The sequence below is a fragment of the Nomascus leucogenys genome, chromosome 16 (genome assembly GCF_006542625.1).
Source record: "Nomascus leucogenys isolate Asia chromosome 16, Asia_NLE_v1, whole genome shotgun sequence".
NCBI lineage: Eukaryota > Metazoa > Chordata > Mammalia > Primates > Hylobatidae > Nomascus > Nomascus leucogenys.
The window spans coordinates 5,109,527-5,126,662 of NC_044396.1; the positions used below are offsets into that span (position 1 = coordinate 5,109,527).

The 17,136-nt window shown below is 38.5% G+C and overlaps 1 protein-coding gene across 3 annotated transcripts in view; it reads right to left on the reverse strand.

The window, feature by feature from the left end:
- Nucleotides 1-2,909: 2,909 nt before the first annotated feature.
- LOC100586435 (serine/threonine-protein kinase Sgk3) overlaps nt 2,910-17,136 on the reverse strand; it is a 148,222-nt gene continuing 133,995 nt past the window's right edge. For 2 of the 3 annotated variants that reach the window (XM_030795045.1, XM_003274791.4), the window contains 2 exons: nt 14,017-14,106; nt 2,910-5,540 (listed from right to left, as the gene is read on the reverse strand). In XM_030795045.1, coding sequence (XP_030650905.1) covers nt 5,370-5,540; nt 14,017-14,106 — 261 coding nt within the window. In that variant the 3' untranslated portion in view covers nt 2,910-5,369. The remainder of the gene's footprint in view (nt 5,541-14,016; nt 14,107-17,136) is intronic. The other variant, XM_030795046.1, reaches the window with a different exon arrangement.

Sequence of the window (17,136 nt, forward strand, 5' to 3'; positions counted from 1 at the left end):
GCTGCAGTGTAGTGGCACCATCTCAGCTCACTGCAACCTCTGCCTCCCTTCTGGGTTCGAGCGATTCTCCTGCCTCAGCCTCCCTAGTAGCTGGTATTACAGGCATCCGCCACTACGCCTAGCTAATTTTTGTATTTTAGTAGAGATGGGGTTTCCCCATGTCGGCCAGGCTGGTCTCAAACTCCTGACCTCAAGCAGTCCACCTGCCTCTGCCTCCCAAAGTGCTGGGAGTACAGATGTGAGCCACTGCGCCTGGCCTAACTTCCTCTTTTCCAACCTGGTTGCTTTTTCTTTCTCTTGCCTGATGGCTCTGGCTATGACTTCCAGAACTATGTCGAATAGAAGTAGTGAAAATGGGCGTCCTTGTATTGTTCCAGTTCTTAGAGGGAAGGCTTTCAACTTTTTCCATTCATTATATTACCTCTGGGTTTATAATATATGGCCTTTATTATTTTTAGGTATATTCCTTCTATGCCTTGTTTTGTTGAGGGTTTTTATAATAAAGGGATGTTGAACTTTATGGAATGCTTTTTCTCCATCTATTGAGATGATTATGTGTTTTCTCCTTCATTCTGTTGATGTTATGTATCATGTGTATTGATTTGCATATGTTGAACCATCCTTGCATCTGTTACATATACTTGACATAGGATCAAGTATAAATCCCAGTTGATTGTGGTGTATTATCATTTTGATTTGGCTGTGATTCCATTCAGTCTTAGGCTTTTCTTTGTTGGGAGACTTTTTGTTACTGATTTAATCTTGTTACTCATTATTGGTTTGTTCAGGTATTCTATTTCTTCCTGATTCAATCTTGGTAGGTTTTATGTTTCCAGGAATTTATCCACTTCTAGGTTTTCCTATGTATAGTTGTTCATAATAATTTCTGATAATCTTTTCTACTTTTGTGGTATGAATTGTAATGTCTCCTTTTTCATTTCTGATTATTTGGGTGGTCTTCTCTTATTTTCTTGGCTAGTCTCGCTACCAGTTTATCAATTTTACCTTTTCCAAGAACCAACTTACTTCATTGATCCTTTATATTGTTTAGTCTATTTCATTTAGTTCTGCCCTGATCTTTATTATTTCTTCTGCTCATCTTGGGTTTTGTTTGTTCTTGCTTTTTCTAGTTCCTTGAAGTACATTGTTAGATTATTAATTTGTAACCTTGCTACTTTTTGGATGTAGGCATTTATTACCATAAGCTTCTCTTAGTGCTGCTTTTGCTGCATCCCACAGGTTTTGGTATGTCATGTTTCCATTTTCATGTTTCAAAAATTTTTTTTCCACTTCCATCCTAATTTCTTTGTTGACCCAATGGTCATCCAGGAGCATGTTGTTTAATTTCCACATATTTACAGTCTCCAAAGTTACTCTTGGTATGGATTCCTGGTTTTATTCCATTGTGGTCTGAGAAGATACTTGATACATTGATTTTTAAAAATTTGTTGAGGCTTCTTTTGTAGCTTAACATATGGTCTATTCTGGAGAATGTTCTGTGTGTTGATGAAATGAATGTATATTCTGCAGTTGTTAGATATAACGTTGTGTAAATATCTGATAGGTCTATTTGTCTAAAGTCCAGTTTAAATTCAGTGTTTCTTGATTTCCTGTCTAGATGATCTAATACTGAGAGGGGGATATTGAAATTCCCCATTATTATTGTATTGCTGTCTATCTCTCTTTAGACCTAGTAATATTTGCTTTGTTTTTAATCCGGGTGCTCCAGTGTTGGGTGCGCATGTATTTAGAATTGTTATATCCTCCTCTAGGCCTAGCATGGTAGCTCATGCCTGTAATCTCAGCACTGTGAGAGGCTGAGGCAGGCAGATCACTTGAGGCCAGGAGTTCCAAACCAGCCTGGCTAACATGGTGAAACCCTGTCTCTACTAAAAAATATAAAAATTAGTTGGGTGTGGTGGTTCATGCCTGTAATCCCAGCTACTCAGGAGGCTGAAGAACGACAATCGCTTGAACCTGGGAGGTGGTGATTGCAGTGAGCCGAGATTGCATCACTGCACTCCAGCCTGGGCAACAGGGTGAGACTCAGACTCAATAAATGAATGAATGAATGAATGAATGGGAAATCTCACTTTAAAAATAGACCTAATTTCCAAACTGCTTGTATGAGGGATGAAGTTATCAATTTTAACACTGTATTGAAAAGGTCTTTACAGCATTACCAAAAATGCTCACTTTTTCCTACTTTTCATAGAGTACATTATACACCAAAGAATGACTTACAAAATGTTTGTGTACAGTTCTGTAATATCATTTGACTGTGGAAAATCACTATATTTGTTACAAACATGCTAAAGATATTGGTAATGATAAATTTTTCAGTGATAAAAATTCAGAATATTTAAACCCCCATACAAATGTTTACTCCTGCTGAAATGATATCTGAACAGTGTTTACTGGCTTTCTTTGTAAATTGCGTATGAAAACTTCATACAGAGGATCTGCTACCACTGTCTGCATCTTTGGGCACCTATTCCCCAAGTGTGACAAATTTGGTAATTTTCAGTGTGTATTATGATGTGACAATGGTTGGGAAGCCCTATTTTGTACCATATGCAATAGAATGGGAGGTATGGGTAACATGAAAAATGTTATAGAGTCTTCATTTAGACCTTTTGGTATATTTTGATAATAATCATGAAATGGTTATTCGAAGGGCATACATTTTCCTAAAAGACTTATGCTATGAGAGAAAAGATAAACTTGAAACTTAGAAAACATTTTCTTCTCTGAATATTATACACATAAGCCTATGATAATCTAGTAATTGATGTATCCAAATAATTTCTGTTCAAATTTTATTTTTCCCCCTCACACACATAAATAATTCATTTTATAATGACCATTGCAACCATTACCAATTTCAATTTCAAATAATGAGACATTAGTTGATCTTTTTGCTGATTTTATTATACTATATAGATTTGTATTTCTTGTGATCTGAGAAACATCAAAATTCTATTTTAAATTTGTTCTTAAAAATACACAATATTGCACTTTAATTTTTGGCAGCTTAACAGGAATGAATGAGTACAAAAAAATCATACAAGAACCTACAATTTTTATTTTGCTTCATAATAAGAGCTTTGTGAAAAACAAAACTTACAGTAGTGCCAAATAAACCAAATATGTACAGTGTAGATATTAGTCTTACCTCTGAAGGAAGATTCAGTGTATTGGATGTAAATATTATTAATATAAGAAAAGTCACACCCACAGCCCAATTCTGCTGAACATTTTAAGCCAAAGAGTATTGGTGAGAAATGCTTTCGTGATTTCTTTCTCAAGACATACGTGGAAGGGATGCTTGTTCTTAGAGCATCTAAAGTGGGTCATTAAACTTTTACAAAAATGTTTCCTCTGTAACTTAAAAAAAACCCTCTACTCTAAGCCAAGAATCCAAGGTAAGCTTATTTTTTATTTTTTAAAGTTCTTCTGTACTTATTCTCTCTCTTTTTTTTTTAAATAAATAGAAATGAGGTGTCACTACATTGCCCAGGCTGGTCTTGAACTCGTGGGCTCAAGTGATCCTCCTGCCTCGGCCTCCCAAAGCACTGGGATTTTATAGGCATGAGCCACCATGCCCAGCCAGTTATTCTCCTTTACTTTTATAAGCATGTAAGTTAGTTGGTAGGTTAGATTTTAAGGTCTGTTTCCTGTGCTTTTTCTAAGATATATTGAATTGGATACTGAATACACATCTGCCTGATTTTCAACTTTTGTTACATTGTAATAAAACTATATACATTTACATTGACCCACAATTTGTTTTTACTTTTTTTTTTTTTTCTCTTAACTAGGGTCTCGCTGTGGCACCCAGGCTGAAAAGTGCAGTGGCACAATTTCAGTTCACTGCAACTTCCATCTCCTGGGCTCAAGCCATCCTCCAACTTCAGCCTCCAGAGTAGCTGGGACTAAAGGTATGTGCCACCATATGTGGCTAATTTTTGTATTTTTTGTAGAGATAGGGTTTCGCCATATTGCCCAGGATGGTCTCAAACTCCTGAGCTCAAATAATCTGCCTGCCTCGGCCTCCCAAGGTGCTGGGATTATAGGCATGAGCCACCGTGCCTGGCCTGTTATTTTACTTTTTAATTCCCAATTAGGCAAATACTCTAGAAAGCTCAATTTTTTATTTTACTTAACCAATTAGGAAAACAGCTTTGAAATACCTATTTGCAAAAGCAAATACAAAGATTCAGAATGACTTAATAGCATACTAAACATTCAAAAGATGAATAGAACATAAAGAGAATATATTTGTAATATAAATATATGACAGAGAGACATTCATTTTTGGTACCACCTTACAAAATCCAGCAGTACCTTTTATTACCCTTCAGATCTTTAGGAATACTTAAAAATCCTAACCATTAAGCCTTTTCTTTTCCTTCAGAGGAAAAATAATCCACAAAGTTGAATTGGTATTTCAAAAACAAATAATTTCCTTTTGTTACTTTTTTTTTTATTTTTGAGATGGAGTTTCACTCTTGTTGCCCAGGCAGGAGTGCAATGGTGCGATCTCAGCTCACTGCAACCTCTGCCTCCTGGGTTCAAGCGATTCTCCTGCCTTAGCCTCCTGAGTAGCTGGGATTATAGGCATGTGCCACCACGCCCCACCAATTTTGTATTTTTAGTAGAGACGGGGTTTGTCCATGTTGGTCAGGCTGGTCTCCAACTCCTGACCTCAGGTGATCTGCCCCCCTTGGCCTCCCAAAGTGCTGGGATTACAGGCGTGAGCCACTGCGCCCGGCCTGTTACTTCTTAAATGATCTGCAGAATAAAGTTATTCCAATTGGTAACTAGCGGCCAATGTGTTAATTATGCTTTTACATTTTGATCATACCATGAACCAAATATTTCAAACAGTGATTTATCATGGAAAAATATGGTTTCTTCTTAAACAACCATGTACCAATTGCATAGTTTTGGTGTGATAACAAAAGCCATAGTAAAGAGTTACAAAGGTATTAATATATGTTAGCTGAACTGAAATTGACTGTTAAAAAACAGTCTATCTTGGGTAGATGTTAGTGTAAACTTAGAGGGAAAAAACAGTCAATAGCAAAAAAGGTTTCTTTAAAAATAGGTTAATGCTAAGAATAATAGCTTTTAAATTTTGTTTAAAAATAAGCTTATTAAACAAGAATATAAATTTTAATCAAAACAGCTCTTTGAAATGCCCTATTTTTCTTGAACATAGAAGAAAATACATTTTTTCATAGTTTTCATCATTATATGTAAAAATGAGGCACTAGTTATACATGTTTGAATATATTCACACAAATAGAAGTTTCAGTCCCATCTATAGACTTATTTTGCTCAATGGTTTCTGAATGGCAAACTGCTCACAAAAATAAATCTTCTGAAGGAGGTGCATAAGAGAAACCAACGAATGCATCATCTGCCTCCAATACACTGGCATTCACTATAGAATAGTCAGAAGACACACACACAGAATACGGAACTGTTTCTTCTGTAAATGCTGTGTCAAAGTTTCTGATATCATCTGGTCCAGCCTAAAACATCAAAAGCACAGTATTATTCACCTTAGCTTTTCTTTCATTAATTTAATCCCTTATTTATTTTTTTGAGACAGAGTCTCACACTGCCACCTGGGCTGGCGTGCCAGTGGCGTGATCTTGGCTCACTGCAACCTCCGCCTCCTGGGTTCAAGCAATTCTCCTGCCTCACCCTCCCGAGTAGCTGGGATTACAGGCGCCCACCTACCGCGCCCAGCTAACTTTTTGTATTTTTAGTACAGACAGGGTTTCACCATGTTGGCCAGGCTGGTCTCGAACTCCTGACCTCGTGATTCACCTGCCTTAGCCTCCCAAAGTGCTGGGATTACAGGCATGAGCCACCGCGCCTGGCCTAATTTAGTCCTTTATTACAACTCCTTTATGAATTTGTGTGTTTATTCCTGGCAAGGTTAGATGTCTTCCTAATTCATTCCCTTGAAATGCTTTTCTGCTTTTCCTTTCCTGACCTTTATTATTTAAGTCAAGTTATCTGTCCTTCTAAAACAGCCGTGTCCAATCTTTTGGGTTCCCTGGGCCACACTGGAAGAAGAATGGTCTTGGACCACACTCACTAACATTAACAATAGCTGATGAGCTAAAAAACAAACAAAAAAATGCAAAAAAGGTCTCATAATGTTTTATGGAAAGTTTAAGAATTTGTGTTGGGCTGCATTCAAAACCGTCCTGTGCCGCATGCAGCCCACAGACCGTGCATTGAACAAGCTTATTCTAACAGTTAAGGTTCTTTTTGAGTTGGTGGAGGAGAGAGAAAGGTAAGGAAGGCTCACAAACAGAGATTAATTGTTAATTTAAATCTTAAGGCTTGTCACGGATCCCCTTTCTCTCTACCCATCACTGCCTCACACTACACCCAAGTTTAGAAAAAGGTCTCAGGTAGGTTTTCAGGGTAGCATTTTGTATTTTTTTTTTTTTTTTTTTTTTTTGAGACAGAGTCTTGCTCTGTCACCCAGGCTGGAGTGCAGTGGCACCATCTCGGCTCACTGCATGCTCCGCCTCCCGAGTTCACGCCATTCTCCTGCCTCAGTCTCCCGAGTAGCTGGGACGAGAGGTGCCCACCATGCCCGGCTAATTTTTTCTATTTTTAGTAGAGACGGGGTTTCACCGAGTTAGCAAGTCTTGGTCTTGATCTCCTGACCTTGTGATCCACCCGCCTCGGCCTCCCAAAGTGCTGGAATTACAGGTGTGAGCCACCACGCCCGTCCTAGCATTTTGTATTTGAGCTTCCATAGAATGCCTGTCCATCTGGTTTCTCAATTATGGGTGGGTAAAGCCTTCTGATGAATAAATGAAGCGGTTATAAGTAAAATGATAATTTTTTTGTTATCAGTTATTTAATTAGGTTCTTGGTTATAAGTAAAATTGTGAAAGATGACTCTTACTGTGCTACAGAGAATGTCATGAAGCATTTGACTACGGCAGCCTTAGCTCTGGAGGGCTTCAGAGTCCTGATATGAAAATTAAGCATGATGGCTGCTTAGGCTCAAAGGCAGTGGCTAACTTTCCTTTACAAATCTGATACAAGCTAATAGACTCTACCTTTCCTACACACACACACACACACACACACACACACACACACACACACACACACTTTTTTGAGACAGGGTCTCATCCTGTAGTCCAGGCTGGAATGCAGTGGCACAATCACAGCTCACTGCAGCTTTGACCTCCTGGGCTCAAGGGATCATCCTGCCTAAGCCTTCTCCAAGTAGCTGGGACCACAGGCATGTGTCACCATACCTGGCTTATTTTTTATTTTTAGTAGAGTCGAGGTCTCACCATGTTGTCCAGGCTGGTCTTGAATTCCTGGGCTCAAGCAATCCTCCCACCTCAGCCTCCCAAAGTGTTGAGATTACAGCCATGAGCCGCCATGCCCAGCCCCAATATATTTATAGATAAAAACTGGGATACAAATTCAGGTGATTCATTCTTAAAGTCCATCCCTGAATTTCTAGGTTATTTCTGCTCTACAGGGAAGGGAACCCTTAAAATGTTCAAGTCATTAAGTCTAACTGAGGGTGCACTGATAGAAATTCAGAGCAGATATTATAAGCAAAGGATAACAGCCTGGTACATCTACAAACTGAGCAGAGACCACAAAAACCCAGAATGCTAGATCCTCCCATATGAGAAAATCCCCCACACAGACAAAGAATGCTAAAAGTTTTATATGTATGTATGTATGTATGTATGTATGTATGTATGTATGTATGTTTTTTTCCTCATCAAATTCTTATATACAATCCTTGAAGCATGGGCTCTTGGATTCTGGCTACAAAATTTGCTAGCTGTCCTTTTTTTTTTTTTGAGACAGAATCTCATTCTGTTGCCCAGGCTGGAGTGCAGTGGCGTGATCTTGGCATACTCAAACCTACACTTCCCGGGTTCAAGCAATTCTTGTGCCTCAGACTTCTGAGTAGCTGGGACTATAGGTATGTGCCACCATGCCCAGCTAATTTTTGTATTTCTAGTAGATACAGGGTTTCACCATGTTGGCCAGGCTGTTCTCGAACTTCTGACCTCAAGTGGTATGCCCGTCTTGGCCTCTCAAAGTGCTGGGATTACAGTTGTGTAATTCGTTATATAAACTACTCTATCTCTATGAGCTTGTTTCTTCTTCCATAAAGTAAGAATACTATCACCTACCTCCTGAGGTTGTTGCAAGGATCTGATGGGGTTAATAAATAAATTTTCCAGAATCTAACATGTAGAAGGCACTCAAATGATGGCAATGTTCTCTGACTTGCCTTTATAATGCCCTCATGGCTCATGGCTGGTACTGACAGGAATAATACAGGCTGAGCATCCCAAATCTGAAAATCCAAAATCCAAAATGCTCCAAAAGCCAAAAATTTTGAGCATCTATATGACAGTCACTGGAGCATTTTGAATTTCAGATTTTCAGATTTGAGATGCTCAATCAGTAAATACATCCCAAAATCCAAAAAACAATCCCAAATCCAAAACACTTCTGGTCCCAAACATTTCAAATAAAGGATACTCAACCTGTACTATGTGGTTTATTAAGAGTGAGGGTGGGCCAGGCACGGTGGCTCATGCCTGTAATCCCAGCACTTTGGGAGGATGAGGCAGGCGGATCACAAGGTCAGCAGATCGAGACCATCCTGGTTAACACGATGAAACCCCATCTCTACTAAAAATACAAAAAATTAGCCAGGCATGGTGGCCAGCTCCTGTAGTCCCAGCTACTTGGGAGGCTAAGGCAGGAGAATCACTTGAACCTGGTAGGCGGAGGTTGCGGTGAGCCAAGATCGCACCACTGCACTCCAGCCTGGGTGACAGGGCAAGATTCCATCTCAAAAAAAAAAAGTTGAGGGCTCTGCCTTCAGAGTATCTGAGAGAGTTCAAATTCTAGTTCTGAAACTTTAAGTTAATTTTGAGAAAAGTTATTTAACTTTTTTTGTGCCTCAGTTAACTCATCCGTATATATGGAAAATAACAGTACTATCTCATAGGATTGTTGTCAGGATTTAGTAAAAGGATACATGTAAAGTATTGAGAACACTGTATGAGAACACCTACTTCATCAAACCCTAGAATAGCTAACATTTTGATCTTTGTTAATCTGTCAAGTGAAAAATGGTAACCTGTTATGGTTTAATATTGCACTTCTTCAACCGTCAGTATGAACTTCTTTTCATATAATTGAAAGCTATTTGTATTTCTTTTTCTGTAACTGCATGTTTTCTGTCTTTTGTCTATGTTTCTATTGGTTGTTGGTGTTTCTTCCCATTGACTAGTAAGAATGCTTTAGGTGTTAACGAAAATTTTCCCAGTTTGTTATTTGCTTATAGTAATTTTTATGCAGATATTTCTAAATTTTATGTGGTCAGTGCTCGCTTCGGCAGCACATATACTAAAATCTTACGTAGTCAGTTGGGCACAGTGGGTCATGCCTGTAATCCCAGCACTTTGGGAGGCCCAGATAGGTGGATTGCCTAAGGTCAGGAGTTCAAGACTAGCCTGGCCAACACGGTGAAACCCCATCTCTACTAAAAATACAAAAATTAGCCGGGCGTGGTGGTGCACACCTGTAGTCCCAGCTACTTGGGAGGCTGAAGCAGGAGAACAGCTTGAATCCGGGAGGCAGAGGTTTCAGTGAGCCAAGATCGCACCACTACACTCCAGCCTGGGCGACAGAACAAGACTCTGTCTCAATCAATCAATCAATAAATGAAATGAAATGAAATTGTATGTAGTCAAATCTACCAACTTTTTTCTCTTATGGCTTCTGGGTCGTGCTTTAAAAAGCATTCTTCACTTAAAGATTATACACAAAAGTATTATCTTAGGTCTTGCAAGGGTTACTTTTAGGTGCCTGGAATAGGTGTGACTACAGGTGCGCGCCACCACACCCAGCTAATTTTCAATTTTTGTTGTTGTTGTTAGAGACCGGGTCTTGCCATGTTGCCCAGGCTGGTGTTGAACTCCTGGGCTCAAAAAATCCACCCGCCTCAGCCTCCCAAAGTACTGGGATTACAGGTATGAGCCACTGTGTTCAGCCCATACCTAGGTTTTAATTCTTCAGAGGGTTTGGGAACCAAGGCAATGCATATCAAGGACCTAACACAATGCTGGGTACACAGTGGGCACGCACTAGAAGTTAATTCCTTTTTTCTCCCCTCCACTTGGAAATGTATAACATGAATATGTCCGGGTACTAATATGCACCCTCACTCCAATCTGTCCTTTCTGGACCCCTGTATTTTCATAGTAATCCCTTCCTACCACACCCAATCCCTTAACACTTAGCTAGTTTTAACAGCCATTAATAAGAGTGATTCATTGACCCAGAAATGAATATTTTCTTTCAGCTTACAGAATTGTTAGAATGATGCCAGCCTCTCCCCAAGTCCAGACCCACCTCTCAGATGTGGCTTCTGAATGACCCACTTGGAGCATGGCCAAGCCACTCCTATCACAGCTCAATACGACATCTACCCCCTTCAGGGCAGGACTATGCCATACTTTTAATTTAGGGATTATTTTCTATGTTATACTTTTACTTTAAGGATTATTTGGGGGGAACCTCTAACTTGAAATGTTGGTGAGCCCTCTCCCACCAAGCAGTCAATTTTTGTTTTCATACTTTTCCAAAATTTTATATGTAATAAACAGAAATTCCTAAAGTAGGGACTGAGGCCACAGAACTGTAAACTATTAACTATGCAGAATAGTCCGTATTTCAAAAAGGGAGTCAAAAACCTTAGCAAGTTGTGTTCCAAGAGATGCCAAAATGAAAGCAGCAACAAAGTTTGTTTTTCTGAGGATTAAAGTGGAGGCAAGGATCAAAACCTGGGTGTATCCAACATAGAATGGAATGTTAGGATATGCTTCATAGTAACTTAGAGGATTTCAGATGGAGCTTCAATGAAATCCTACCTAAATATGGCTTATTTTGGAGGCACTTGTTTTGTGTTGGTTGTTCTGAAATGGTATAAAGAGAAATCTTTCAAAGTATCAAAAACTACTTGTTGATAAGTTTTATAGCAAAAAAAGATTAAAATATAATAATGTACCCATTCATCACTTGTATTAGCCCATTTTAGGTCACTGCTATTATCCTTTCTCTATCAGCTGCTGAGAGAATAAAATTAAGCAACCAATTCTTATTAGGATAAATTAAATATTTAGCAGTATAACCTCAATTTTGTGGGCTAAAAAAAGAGAATCCAGAATGCATTTTACCCATTGTAAACAGAGAAATAAACTGCTTCCAGTCCTTTTTTAATGTAGACTAGTTGGACACATATAACTGAAGTAAATATGCAACCTGTTTGATTTTGAAATAATTCTCACTAACTGCTAGAAACATTCATCATAGAAATACTGAAGCTTAGCATGGTCAATAACCCCACTCTCCCTTTCCCTAGTAACTACCCTATTAAAATATAAAACACTAACCGATTGGAAAATCAACTAATTCATTTTATTCACTGAAAGAGTAAGCATCAAAGACTATTTCTGTCAACTGATTTTCCCCCACAGATGCAATCATAAGTTATTATGAGGCATCTGTTTTTTTGCCTCACATTACATATTTTAATTCCACAACACTGAATGCCTAACATGCACTAAACATAGAATTATTTAACTCTTCTCTTTATATATTTTATCGCCTTAACTGTAATTTTCTTGAAGACAGAGCCCATGTTCTACTTATTTGTGTTTTCTAAGTTACCAATAAATATTTAGTGGAAAAATTCCCAAACAGAGGGAAAAGAATTAAAAAAAGGTATTATTAATTGAATATCTACTGTGTGCAATGCACTGAGGTGCTTTACAAATGTTACCTAAATTAAACCTCACAGCTCATGTTGTGAAAGAAAAAAAAAGTATGGAGAAGCTTAACTTCTAGTTAATCATAGAAGAGCAGGGATCCAATGCTGGAGCTATCTGAGTCTGAAGTTAATACTGTTTCCATTTCCAATGTTGCTTAGGAGCCCCTAATTCTTCAACATGCTTGATGATATATTTATTTGAATGTAATTAAATTCTGCTAAGATACGTCTAATGAGAAAAATAAAATAATTCTTAAGAGTCTTAGTTTCCTACCACAAACTCTAGAAATTTGGGACCAAAATTATTCCTAATGGAGTCATTCCTGGATGCACTACATGAAGTAAGTCAGTCTACAAATATTATGTATGTAGGTGTAAAATATTACACCTATTAATTAATACCAGCTATGAGCTATGTATAGAAATTAACCTTGAACAAAGCCTGATAACTATTAAATAATACTTTTCTGATCTCCTTATCTGCTCTAATTTATTAAAAAAGTATTCCTGGCCGGGCACAGTGGCTCACACGTGTAATCCCAGCACTTTGGGAGGCTGAGGCAGGTGGATCATGAGGTCAAGAGATCGACACCATCTGGCCAACATGGTGAAACCCCATCTCTACTAAAAATACAAAAATTAGCTGGGCGTGGTGGCGCATGCTTGTAGTCCCAGCTACTCAGGAGGCTGAGGCAGGATAATCTCCTGAACCAGGGAGGCGGAGGTTGTAGTGAGCCAAGATTGTGCCACTGCACTCCAGCCTGGCGACAGAGCAAGACTCCGTCTGAAAAAAAAAGGATTCCTTAAGTTTTACAGCAACATCAAAAAACTTAAAAAAAGAAAATAAATTCACCTATGATCTTAAAACTCCAAATCAGTCTTGGTTTATATTCTATTCTAGTCCTTATCTTTATTTTTACTGCTATAATTCTAAGTCACAAAAATTGTAATTACCATGTTTTCATGTAACTTTATAAGGATTTTCTAAGTGTTTGCTCATTTTTACATAATTTAACAAGAAAAGATAACAGAGCATAAGGAAACAGAATAATGACTCTGGAATCATGCATATATTGGAATCCTGGCTCTACTACTTTTCATCCAGCTATGAGACATATCTGAGCTTCTACTTCCTCATTTATAAAATGTGTAATAAGAAAAACAGTAATAGTAGTAAGCTGGTAGCTTGAAGAATAAATTATATATTATTACACATACGAAGTGTATATCCCCATACAAAAGAAGCTATCATTAGTTACTAACATCATTACTGGCCTACTGATGATTATTAACAATTTCCCTGTTGTTATATATTTATTGTATTTTCCAAAATTTTCCAACACTGTTAATAGTATAAAGCTCATCTTTAATATGGCTTTTTGCTTTAAACAAATTATCTTTAGGTGAAATGTTTCCATCAAGTAGATTTAACAAGTCTAGCTAACATGAACATTTTTATAATACTATCCTATTGTTTTCCCAAAAAAGTAACAATTTACATTAATATGATTTTATTATGTTTGTCTATACCTGTTTTTTTTTTTTATTTTATTTTGAGACAGAGTCTCACTCTATCACCCAGGCTGGAGTGCAGTGGCGCAATTTCAACTCACTGCAATCTCCACCTCCTGAGTTCAAGTGATTCTCATGCTTCAGCCTCCCTAGTAGTTTGGGAGTATAAAGGCATGAATCACCACACCCGGATAATTTTTTTTGTATTTTTAGTAGAGACAGGGTTTTGCCATGTTGGCCAGGCTGGTCTTGAACTCCTGGCCTCAAGTGATCCACCCACCTCAGCCTCCCAAAGTGCTGGGAGTGATCTGCCCACCTCAGCCTCCCAAAGTGCTGGGATTACAGGTGTGAGCCATCATGCCTGGCTGACTTGTTGAGTTCATTCTTTTCTTATACATGCTCCAAAGAAACACTTTACAATTACTGTGCTGGAAGATATTTTTATCAACCTAATCTAACTATAATCTTACTGGTCTCCCTGAAGTTATTAGTTGTACTAGACAACCCTGAGTGACGTATTTCACAAATATTTAGATAATGACTCCATTTAATTCAGGTGATTCTGAGATCTAGTTTCAAAATTATAATGAACTGCTATTATGTTTCACAATTTTAGAAAGATTTGGATATATACTTACCACATTAGGATTAAATGGTGGTGGAATCTTCTTTTGTACAAGGTCAGCCCAGCTGAGTGATTCAAAAAAAGGATGATTCTGAATTTCAAGCTGGAATATTAAAAAAAATTTGTTTTGCTAATGCTGAAGAATATATTAAGTACTAACTGCATAATTTTATGAAGCCAAACTATTACTATTTTGCCCCTCAATAACTCTTTTTAGGAACATGTGTATGTTATTTGTGTGGCAAAATGATGTTATTCATGTAAGCAACAGAAAGACTGAATGAAAGTTACTTAGAATGACCTACTTAAACTTAAGTTGTATTCTCTTCACAGTCAGTTTCCTCAGAGGTAAAATGGGGATAACCTTTCTGCCCTTAATACTTCAGGGGAAGTATGTTTTGAGGATCAGTGTAAAGTATGGATGTAAAGTGATATGAAAAGAATAAAGCACTACAGAGGTACAAAGAATTAGTGTTATTACTGGAGTAGGTGGGTAAAGAAGTTGGGCAGAGAGCTTTATACAGTGGAGTAGAAATAAAATCAGTCATGAGTTCTACTAATAAAAAAAAATCCCACTCAGGATTGGTATTACCAAACAATGGCACAGTATTGCCTCTAGCTTTTTTTCCTTCAAGGTGCCACAGGAATGTATAAAGTAGGATCCAACCTAATTTGGTGGGTTAAAAAAGACTTCTTAGAGAAAGTGGTATCTCACCAGAGGTCTGAAAAATGAGTAAGAAGCCAGGCAAAAGAATGGGGAGAGCATGTTCCAGAAAGGCTCTGAGGTGGCAAAGAGGTTAGTATGGTCAAAAAAATGAGAGTCCAATATGGCTGCATTGTAGGGAGGGATGGGACTGTCACATAAGGTGAAGCTCAAGAGCTAAACTGGCTGTATCACATCAGGTCTACATGAAACATTTTGGATTTTGCTCTAGGGTCATAAGAAGCCATCAAGGGGATTTAGTTATGAGAATGTCACAACTGGTTTTTTTTGTTTGTTTGTTTGTTTTTTAAAGCATCAGGTTGGTGAGAAATGTTTTTTAAACCACCACCCTGGGCCAGGCGCAGTGGCTCACACCTATAGTCCCAGCACTTTGGGAGGCTGAAGTGGGAGCATCACTTGAACCCAGGAGTTCAAACCCAATCTGGGCAATACAACGAGACTCCCATCTCTACAAAACAGTGTGGTGGCACACGCCTGTAATCCAGCTATTTGGGGGCTGAGGTGGGAGGATCACTTGAACCTGGGAAGTTGAGGCTGCAGTGAGCCGTGATCACAGCACTGCACTCCAGCGTCGGTGACAGAGCAAAACCCTGTCTCAAAAAAAAAAAAAAAAATCCCCCAAAACATCGCCCTGGCTACAGGTAGAATTAGATTGAAGAGTCAAGACCAGATAAGGGAAAAATAGCTACCACTGTAACCAGACTAAAGATGACAAAGAGTAGGAAAAGAGTGGGGCTAGAAATGTCTGGATATGGGAAAGATTCAGGCAGCAAACGGAACAGGACCTGGATGTTTGTTGAATATGGAAGTAAGGAAGAGAGAAGAATCAAGAACGCCTCTCAGATTTCTGGCCTGAATAGCCACATGGACAGTGATGTCCTTTAATACGCAAGGGAGCACAGGGGGACAATAGCGGCATCTGAGGTACTCTCAGGAATTCCAAGTGGTGATGTTGAGCAGGCAGACACTATGTAAGTCTAGAGTTTAGAAGAGAGGGCTGAAGAGTACAGAAGATATAAATGTGTGAAATGAAAACATATAGATAACTAAAGCCATGGGACCAATTGAGATTGCCCAGGAAGACAGCACAGAAGAAAAGAGGGTTTAGGACAACAGGGCACTGCAACACTTGAAGTTTGAAAAGGAGCTTACACAGGAGATAATGGAGAACGGTCCAGAAATATAGAAAGAAAAGCCTGAGATGAGATGCACGTGTGCTCTTGCAGAAGCCTAGGGAACAGGAGAGTGTTGCAAGTTTAAATGCTGCTGAGGGCGGTGTAAGTTGAGGAAAAGAAGTATCCAGCAATTCTACTGGCTATTTTGTGGTAGATTGAGAAATGAAAGAGCTTGGGAAAGGGAGACTGAACAAAGAAAACTTTCAACAAGTTTGGCTAAGAAGGGAAGAAGATAGAGTAGTACCTCTCAGGAGAGTAAGACTGAGGGTTTTTTTGGCTTAAGAAGCAACAGATTTGATAACATTTATTTACTGACTGGAAGGAACCAGAAAAAAAAGGGAGCAGTTATTTGTGCAAAACAAACATGGACAGGGTTCCTTACAAATGGACAGGATCCAGTGCACAGGTGGAAACAGACCTTTTCCACTACAATAGGAAGAAAATGACAGGATCCTGCAAGTATATATAGGTCTGTGGATTTGATAGCAGGAAGCTAAGTTAGCTCCACTCTGATGGTTCTATTTTCCTTACAAAATAGAAGGCAAGATCATCTGTTTAAAGTGAAGAAGAAGAAAAGGAATCTGGGAAGTCTGGAGAGAAGGTGTGAAATGGTTAATACAGAGAGGAGGAGAGTAGGCTACACAGAGAAACAAAAAGTATTACCAGACAGTGGGGAAGCACAGACGAGGTTCACAGTGCTTCCAATATGCCAGTTTGTTACCTTCTTTAGCACTGTTCAGCAGCCCATGAGATGATAGTTGGATTCATCTAGAGCTGCAATCTCTATCAATGAATTCAATAAATGGACCAAGGAACAAGGAGGTGTGAAATATTAGCAAGACTGTCTGGAACAACAGAAAGGAAGTTGTTGGCAGAACTACCAGCTGAACAGGGGAGCAGGGGTAGAGCAGTAGCAGCAAAGTCTTTTATTCACAGCTCAAGTTCAAGGTTGATAAGCAGCCTCCAAGAATATCTGAGAAAGCAATTTAAAAGTTCATATTCCTCAATATTTTGTGCATTTACTGACACACTAACATAATGCCGGTAACCACACTACAAATTTAATTACCCTTATTTGAAACAAACATGTAGATTCCCTAATTATCTCAAGGAGGTCTCACCAAATTCTAAAAAAAAAAAAGTTACTTAGCGTTCAAGGCAAAAGACATTACCTCATGCAGACAGGAGGCACTTAACAAATTCCTGCTAAAGGAAATGATTTAGACTTTAGATA